Below are 9,574 nucleotides of genomic sequence, written 5' to 3'. Positions count from 1 at the left end.
TAGTGAGCATCATATGGCTAATCTATATTATATAAAACGCTAATACGTTTTAATTGATAGGCTTCGGCGCGCAAGAGCACGTAGTGAGCATCATATGTCTAATCGGGTGAATTCTCACCGAATTATTAAAAAAATTCTCACAAAATTATCTTCATCGAAGCCGTTGCTTTACATCCGGCGTTCAGTACTATTCCATATTTTTTTACAACATATGGTTTTAGCCCTCTGGTGGGAAAGACTTTAAAACAAAACTTGCAACAGTTACTATTCTCAACAACTGAAATTTAGAATAGTGTGATTAAGAAAAATATGTGAACTGTTTGCGATTAATATTGAAATGCACAAATTTAGAATTTTCTACAGTGAAAAGTTTTCGGTACTTCAGTGTTCAAAAAAGTATACAAAAGCTAGACGTTGAGAACGTATCCAATGAGCTAGCAAAGTGAGCATCGGATTGCTTCGCAATCCGAAATGAACTGCGAAAGCAGTTCCGGGTGTTGGCGAGCGCCAGCGAGCAGGGGGCGAAGTCTCCTTGTATAAAACTAAAATTTATTAATTAAATTTAATTAATGATTTAATATTTGAGAAATCTGTATTAACATCAAATGTCATTCACTGCAAGTTTAAAAAGAAATGTATTTGAAGTTGAATGGAAGAATAAAAAGTATTTTATTAACAGATTGAAAATTTCAACAAGATATAGGAAGAGTGTGAACTAATAGAAGAAATTGAAAAAAAAATGTACGTGGATCAGACAACTGTAAAAGTATACATTTGGTGACGTGAACCACACGTGCTACTGCGTAATGTTCTTTATTGAATTTATCTGACACAGCGAATATAAAATAATTAAGCATTTAAGTGTGCGCAATAAACTATTTTTTTGTTCAAATAGAGCTATAAGTTAGAAATTATCATTGATATTACAGTAGAGAACCGATTATCCGGAACGATCGGGACTATCGCTATTCCGGATAACTGATTTTTCCGGTTTTCTGAATCGCTACAAAAAGCCGTTTTTTTAGTGTTAAACCAAACTGAAAAAAAAAGAAAAATATTTGGAAATAATCTTAAAAATAAGAAAAAACGATGAGGTAATACACTAATGATTATTTCTGAAATGATGGTAAGGTAAACATCTTTCAAGAAAGAAAGAAAAATCCTAAAATCCTATGAGGAAAAAAAAAGTTTTTTTTAAAAATTGCGGGAAAATTTATCGAATTTCGTTCCGGTTTTTTGGTTTTCTGATTTCCGGATAAAGGGTTCTGTACTGTATTTATAAGATATGTATGTGAAAAACTGAATCGCTTCTAGTAAAATTTAAAACAATGACTAACGCTTAACCCATCAGAAAATTCCATTTCGTTCTTCACTCATCCCTATTTGATGAATGAATTAATATTTAAAAAAACTGTATTAACATCAAGTGTCATTCACAACAAGTTTTGAAAAAAATTTATGTATGAATAAACATTATTTTATGAACAATTGAAAATGTGAACAAGATATAGGTAGAGTGCGAACTAATAGTAGGAATTGAAAAAAGAAAATGAAGTGCTTAAGTATCGAAACAAAATTATGACGATCGATTTTATTTCATAGCTGTCATGCAATAAATATTATGCCTTAACACGAAGAAAAATTTTCCATTTTTGATAAGAATAATGATAAAGAAGTAAATAACTGTCATCTCTTTTTCAAAGAGGAAAACTGAATTTGTATTTTTTTATTTTCGCGAGAGTGGATTATCTACCATAAAAAGAAAGGAAACCATCGAAGCCATTAGATTAATTTTAACCCCATAACGCAATATTTGTCGGCTGAAAAGCAATTTACTTTTCAAACATCGAAATGCATTCTGTTGATAACTATAATTTTTGTCTCAAGCAGACGTGAAAAAAATAAGAAAATATTTGCACGAACAAAGAAGAGTGACGAATAAAGATCAAAGAGTAGAACGATATATGCGACAGTTGTCATGAAGTGTGGGGAGGGGGTTTGTTCGAATGGTTTTGAAACAATCAAAATAGCTGTGTTAAGAAAATGGCGAAAAAGAATTTTTTTTAAAAAAAGACGAAATATCTTCGATCGGTAACGGGAAATGTAAAATTATTTAACTTGAAAGGAGAGTAGTGGATTTCTTTTAAAGGTCTACTTAACTAATGTTTGTTTGGTTTTATTATTTGAATGGAATAAATAAAATAAGATTGGAATGAAGTAAAATGCTTTAATTATCCATGACAGTACAAAGTAAGATAAAAACAACGTTTAAGAGCACAAAAAATATATGAAATGCAGGCAGCTGTTTCGGATGCTCAAAGGGCAACCTTCATCAGTGCAATAGAAAACAATGAGAGAACAGAGTAAATATATATAGAAAGATGACGTCACAAGAGGGTTTAGAGCAACGACTAATAGGAGGGAAGGGTGAATGGATGACGACGAATAGGAAGCAAGGAACAAAAAGGGGGGGTTAGTTAGGTTTAATCATAGATTTCCAAACAGGAGAAATATAAGGAACACTTGATAGGTCATTGACCAACAGTTTGGAATTTTTGAAAATATGATATGACTCGTAAAAATCTAAATCAAATATTGAAGAACAATTTTGAATGACTTTAGAAGAGGAAAAAAAATCCATGATAGTATCCATGATAGTAATTTTTTATCCATGATAGTACTTTATAAAACTTTTTCTAAACATAGTTTGATTTCGGAATCTAATATAGATTTTCCCTCGTAACTGTAACTCTCACCGAATATTCTACCCCTTATCGGGACTGCGATTTGTTAGGAAATTTTCGCGCATGCGCTGTGAAGCTCAAATAACACAAACGTTAAAGTTAATGTTAGAAAAATCACTCTAATAGTTCAAATAACCGACTTTTCTCACCTTCCCCTTTATTACCACTTAAATTATTATTCTCTCGATTTCGCTTTGTTTTGTTTATTAATCAATTTTTATTTTTCACATTATTTTTACATAAAATGCGCTGAATTGAAATTTCCGGAGAACGTTTTATAAGATAAGGGTCTTAAACTTTTAGTTTCTTAAACCGTTTCTTTGCACCTTTGTAATGCCGTGAAAACTATACTTCCGATCAACTTAATTCATTTTTTAATGTCGATTTAAAGATATTTATCCACCCATGATTTGTACCGCCATCTTCTGATAATTTAAAAAAGAAAAATACAAAATACCAATGAAGGGCTTTGTTCATATAAATGTGATTTATAGTAAAGGTTAACTTGGGGTCAAGAAGAGAAGTCAACACTTTGTTTGAACATTTCTCATTCATTCATCTGTAGTTATGTACTCAGCTTATAAATTCGGTTATTCATAAATTAAAATTATTCGGTTATTTATATATTTATAAATTCGGATATTAATAATTCGGTTAATAATTAATTCGGATATTTAATTATTCGGATAATTTATTAAAATTTATAAATATATAATATTTTTAGTTGGCACGCGAAAAAGAGGCAGGCTGAATTTGAGAGGGATAGATGGACTAGAAAAAGACTAAAAACTGGAAAACGCTATCAGGGAAAAGGTTAGTTTGGAAACCAAGGCCCACCCTGGGATGTCGTGCCATTGATGATTATGATGATGATATTATATTCATATAATATTTTATATTTATAAATATAAAATATTATTAAATTTATAATTCTGTTATTTATGAATTATAATAATTTACAAATTTGGTTTTACAGAAGCTCAAGTTTTTTGCCCATTCTTTACACTATTTAAAATTTTAATAATCCCACCCACCTTACCACAAAAAATGATCTTAACCAAATTTATTTTAAGTAATTAACTGAATTAATTTGTTTTTACAAATCTATCTCTCAATCCCAAAAGATATTTTAAACAATATTACTTAAAAAAAATGCCCTTTAAAAGATTTATAATCAGTTACATTTTTTGCATATTTTTTACGTAAAAGGCATTAAATTGATATTTTTTTTAGAATAACTCTTTTAAAATACTATTCTTTAAGAACGAATGTAAGAAAATTGTTTATAAAATATACAGGTGCGTATAACATCTCAGAAAAAAATAATTTAAATTCTCACAGAGTTCTCAGCCTTTGATATATATGGACATCAAAATTTATTATCAGAGTTTTTTACTTTTTTTAAAAGAAAGCAGACTAAATCAATGTACTACATTCTAGGGACGACATCTGTATCTGTTTCTTCATGCTGCAAACGATCCGAATTCCGGGCACGACGCCAAAGTTTGCACTTGAATTGACATTTTAGGAGAAAAAAACGGGAATGCGATTTATGTTTTCGCTACTCACTAAAATATCCTCGGATTTATGATGAAAACTTTTGTGTTTTTTCAATCCTGTCGTTGAAATCTTAAAATAAATATACAATTTCCTTTTTTTCGACTCTTATTGTTTGGTCACCCATGCCACAGAAATATTTTATTAAAAGTGCACTGCAATCTATCACGTGATAGATCAGTGTTTTTTCTTTTAAGGAAAAGTACACAAATCGGGATTTTTAACGGACCATCTGAAACTAGCTAAAAACAAATGATAAGACTGAAAAAAAGATCAGGAGTTTAAAAAATTTTTTTTATATGTTTAACACTAGGTTGCCTAAAGGAAGTCATTTTGACTGTCTCTTAACTGATTTTTCATTTGCAAAAAATGTACAAATAATAATGCATAAATTAATATCTTCTTTCCAAGTGAAGTTAATTTTTTTATTGTTGATATTTACTAATAACTTGTTATATAACTGCAAATAATATTTTAAAAAAATATTCAAAATTAATTAAACAAATTTCTTTACACATTAGTTATTTTTTCACAATGCAGTCATTTTGACTGCTTTTGAGCAATATAGGTATATACTAAGTTTCAGTCTTTCTAGTGTTAAGAGGGATATGATTCAATAAAGCGATTTCAAACTTGGAGGAAAGAGGTTGCAGTACAAACCATTGCCGGAAATGCCATCGTATTTTGCTGTAGACAAAGATTCTTAGAATACACAGGGTGTTCCGTAAATGCCACCCTTACTACACACTTTCATAATCCTAATCAAAAAAGGAAAACACAAAAAGTATATCCATTGTAGGTCGTAAATTAATATTTAAGTGATATCGAAATCTGTGACCTATCACGGGAGGAATTGAAAGATGATTTGTATAAACACCTTCAGGGTTTAACCTCCAGTTAATCCTGCTTTGGTGTATATTGCACTCGCCTTCCTTTACTGTAATTTGGCGACGTTTTTGCTAAAATATTAATTTGCCACCAGCAGCTTGAATATTTTTTTCGTTTTCCATTTTGATTAGGATTCTATAAATACACATTAAGGGTAGTCTTTACGAAACACCCTTCATATATGTTATGTAAACGTATATTACACATATTTATCTCTGAGGTTCCAACTTACTTTTACCTGCAGTTACTGGTGTTTATTAATTGTTTGATTTATTTGCAGCGTCCAGGATACGTTATGAGATAACGCAGGGAAATATAGGAGGGGCGTTTGCGGTTAAGAATGAGACAGGGGCTATTTACGTGGCTGGACCCCTTGATTACGAATCAAGAAAAGAGGTAAGAATTTTTATTTGTTTTTAGAAAAAAGTTTGTTTGTTTTTTTAATTTTGTAAGAAACTTTAAAGAATTCTTCTAAATTTATCTGAAATTTATTTGTAACTTATTAAAAAACAGCTATTTATATGAAATTTCTTGTATTACTTACGCCTTTAAATTGCGCATTTGCAATTTTTTCAGCAATAAAACATTTAGTAATAATTTACAAGTAATTTTTTATGGCAAACCTATTTTTATACAAGTTCGTTCGAATTTAAATTTCTTATTTTATGTTGCACCAATTAAGAAATATAACTATTTATTCTTACAATAATTTATTATTATTTTATTATTAAATATTTTTCTATTATTCCTTTGCCTTGTTAAGAATTGTATCAGTATCTAACTTTGGTTGCCATTTAATGTATCAAAAGATTATGTTTGAAAACTTCGATATAGTCTAAAACGAATTTAAAAGCTAAAACTTACTAGTTTAAAATATTTATTTTATATGCCTTTTTTATTTGAATGTTTGAAAAGTTTGCAGCAAAATATTACTCTTTCAATTCCTTTCCAAATTTCGACACTTTTATGCCCCATAATCGTTATATGCACAAAACATAATTTCTTATCTTTACTATTTATACAAGGGAAGGTGCTGAAGCCAAAGTTAATTTTAAAAAATTACATATATTGGAGAGAAAAACGTGTTTCTTAGATGAATATGTTAAATCTTTTAAGAAGCATAAGAACGTGACGATCATTTATTTCGTGAAAATAAGTTCATATTGTATACAGCGTGGTACACAATAGGAGCTTATACAAGGTGCAATGATAAATAGGAAATTTTGAATTTTAAAATTGATAACACTGTTTAGTGCTTACAATTTTTTGGAACCGATTTGCAATTGTTAGAACGCGTTATTCTCTATTATAGTAATCATGCGATATTCGGTGGTGTGGAGTATTTAGATGTGACAATTATCTGCAAGGCCTGGTTGATCTCCTAATTTAGTGTGTGTGATATTTTCTATCTAAAAACTCAGAATTCTTCTTTATTTTACTTTAAGGAAAATGGTCTAAAGTGCAAATTATGCGCATTTCTGTTACTTTAAGAGTCATAAGACCCCTTGAGTATTTGGCCAAGATCTCGTTAACAAAAAAAAACTTGATTGATTGAAAAAAGAGTAACAAACGGATAAAATATAGCTAGGACGAAATACAGTAAGAACAAGAATTAATATCAGTCTTAACATTTTGCACTCGTAAACATAGCGCTCACGTGATATTTTTCCCCCTGAAATTTTGTTCCAGAGAAATTCTCTCCTAAGAGTAATTAACTCCTTTACGCTATGATTCTACTCTCATCCACCAAAGCTTTTTAACAGTTCCAGACGTATGTCTCTTTACAACTACCAGTCTTATAACAGTTCCAGACGTATGTCACTTCTCAACCACCAAAGCTTTATAACAGTTCCAGATGTATGTCACTTCTCATCCACCAAAGCTTTATAACAGTTCCAGACGTATGTCACTTCTCAACCACCAAAGACTTATAGCAGTTTCAGGCGTATGTCTCTTCTCAACCACCATAGCTTATTAACAGTTCAGTCGTTAAGTCTGCTCTCTACCAGCAAACTTTTTAACAGTTCTACACGTATGTCTGCTCTCAACTACCAAAGCTTTTTAACCTTGCCACATGTCTGTCTGCTTTCAACCATTATAGCAAAAGCAAATACTACTCTTATTATTATGAACAAAACGTTTCACTTAAATCAATAGTTTTTAGAAATATATATCATATATTAATTTTATCACTTATAGTAATTTACAATTCTGTGTGTATGTCTTTTCAACGTGATAGTCTACTTACAAATATACATCGTTTTATTCTCTTTTAATTACAGTGAAAAATTATAAGGAAGGTAAACATTTTGATTCAATAAACGTTTTGGATAGTTTGATGGCATATAAATCGCTTATAGTCGATTCTTTTCCATTACCAATTTGAAAAGAAATACGTTATAAAAATATCGGGGCAATATATAGAAAATGATAAAAATTAAAATTTATCCCTTTTTTATATAATTATTGGAATTAAATAAAATAAAAGTTACATTTTAATTATTTAAGCTTTAAAAAACATATTTTATCTATCACATTTATGAGATTAGTTTCTTCTGAGCTACATATTTTTAATTGAAATTCATATTTTCAGCTATTATTATTATTAAACTCTAATGTTTCGCAAATTATGCTAACATGGTATTTTCTTCTCAAAAAAAATATTTTTTCATTATTAAACTAAATATTATGATAGCCCCCACAAAAATTAATTTGATTCAGTTTACTTACTAAATATAAACTTAATATAACCGCTAAAGGTTAATTATTCAAGTTTTTATTTTCAGCCGTAGAGCTGCGTTTATTTTTACCTCAAACAAATTTTTTTAGAAGAACGTAATTGCTAAATTACTTAGAACTAACATTTTATTTCAAAAATTAATTCTAATAATTTATTCATACCCCCCTTCCCCCAAACTCTGTCCTGTAAATAAAAATTGGCAGTTCGTGTCACGTCGATTAAAAGAGTGTCTTTTGTTAGGGGGGGAGGGAATGAATGAAACATAATTCTTTTCATCTGAATCAAGAAATAACCATCAGATTTTTCCCTTTCTTCGCCCATTTATTCAATAATGATTGAAAATCTCATTAAAACTATTTCGGGAGCTTTTTTTTCCCCGTTTTCTAAAGTATTTTCTTTTCTTTTCCAGAAGTCTAATTACTTAAGGGCAAAAAATTGCTTAACGCGAAGAAATTTAATATCACCTAACAAAGCGTTGAAAAGCCTCTGGGCTTATAATTAAAGAAAAAAAAAAGAAAACAGGAATGAAATTTTAAACTGCAATTGGGGGGCGCGTATTTTTCTTTTAATCTTAAACAAAAATAAATCAATGCTGAAACTTTCTTTCTTTTTTTTTACTTTTCTTCGTTGAAAAAGTAGAGAATCTTCCCACAATAATTAATTTCTAGTTAATCCAGAAGTTTAATCAGCAAAGACTGTTTCGTTTACAGAAAAAAAAATGTTTTGGCCTTAGGAATTAAAAATTTTGTAAATAAATTGTTTTGTTGCACAGTTTGAATTAAAAAAATAAGTTTTTTTAAGAATTCTCACCATGTTTAATTTGTATTTTTCGCCTATAAATACATCCCCTCTACAATAAGGAGATTAGCGTTATTCAGGGATTTGTTTCGTTGTTTTATAATTAATAGAAAAAATTGGCAAAAACTGGTGCCTTCAAATTTTAATTTAAGTAATCTCTATGAAAAGTATTTCATTTATAGCGATTAGGTTAAAAACAATTTCTCTAGCAAACTTTAAGGCATGAATTTTTTTACTGGATTTATTTTCATTGATTTATTGTTCTTCATAGTGTGTCCCTTTATCCTTATCGGTTATCTTCACTCTGCAACTAATAGCTCCAATAAAATCTTTTTCATTCTGCAACTAATAGCTCCAACATAACATATTTTCATCCTGCAATTAATAGTTCCAATGCAACCTTTTTCATTCTACAACTAATATAGCTCCAATGTTACCTTTTTCACTCTAAAACTAATAGCTCCAAGGTAAACTTTTTCATTCTACAACTAATATACAGCGGTGGCCAAAAGTGTGGACACTTTTTGAAAGTTTCATGTTTTTCAACTTTGTGTGCTTGTAGAGTATATTAATTTTCACTTAAATACAAACGTTTACATATCAAATTGAAGGTAATTTAATGTAGAATTTAATAAGAAATACAGTATTACAATATCTGTATTACAAAAAAAGTTAAAAAGCACATCGAAACTGTCCTGAAACCAAAATTGATACCTTCCATCAGGGATCTCTTCCCCAACAACGGACCATTTATTTTTCAGTAGGATTCAGCTCCATGCCACACAGCAAAAGTATGCAAAGCATGCTTTCAAAATAAAGGCATAGATATATTACCATGGCAACGTAG

The 9,574-nt window shown here is 29.6% G+C and overlaps 1 protein-coding gene across 1 annotated transcript in view; it reads left to right on the top strand.

Moving 5' to 3' along the window:
• The window catches only part of LOC107454545 (neural cadherin), a 500,390-nt gene that overhangs the window by 393,268 nt on the left and 97,548 nt on the right, over positions 1 to 9,574 (top strand). Inside the window, exon 16 of the mRNA XM_071180540.1 lies at positions 5,470 to 5,585. Within this exon, the coding sequence (XP_071036641.1) occupies positions 5,470 to 5,585 (116 nt within the window). The remainder of the gene's footprint in view (positions 1 to 5,469; positions 5,586 to 9,574) is intronic.

Source organism: Parasteatoda tepidariorum, chromosome 4 (assembly GCF_043381705.1).
Source record: "Parasteatoda tepidariorum isolate YZ-2023 chromosome 4, CAS_Ptep_4.0, whole genome shotgun sequence".
In the NCBI taxonomy this organism is placed as follows: domain Eukaryota; kingdom Metazoa; phylum Arthropoda; class Arachnida; order Araneae; family Theridiidae; genus Parasteatoda; species Parasteatoda tepidariorum.
The sequence above is the reverse complement of the archived record's forward strand: the minus strand, read 5'-3'. Positions and strand labels throughout refer to the sequence as shown.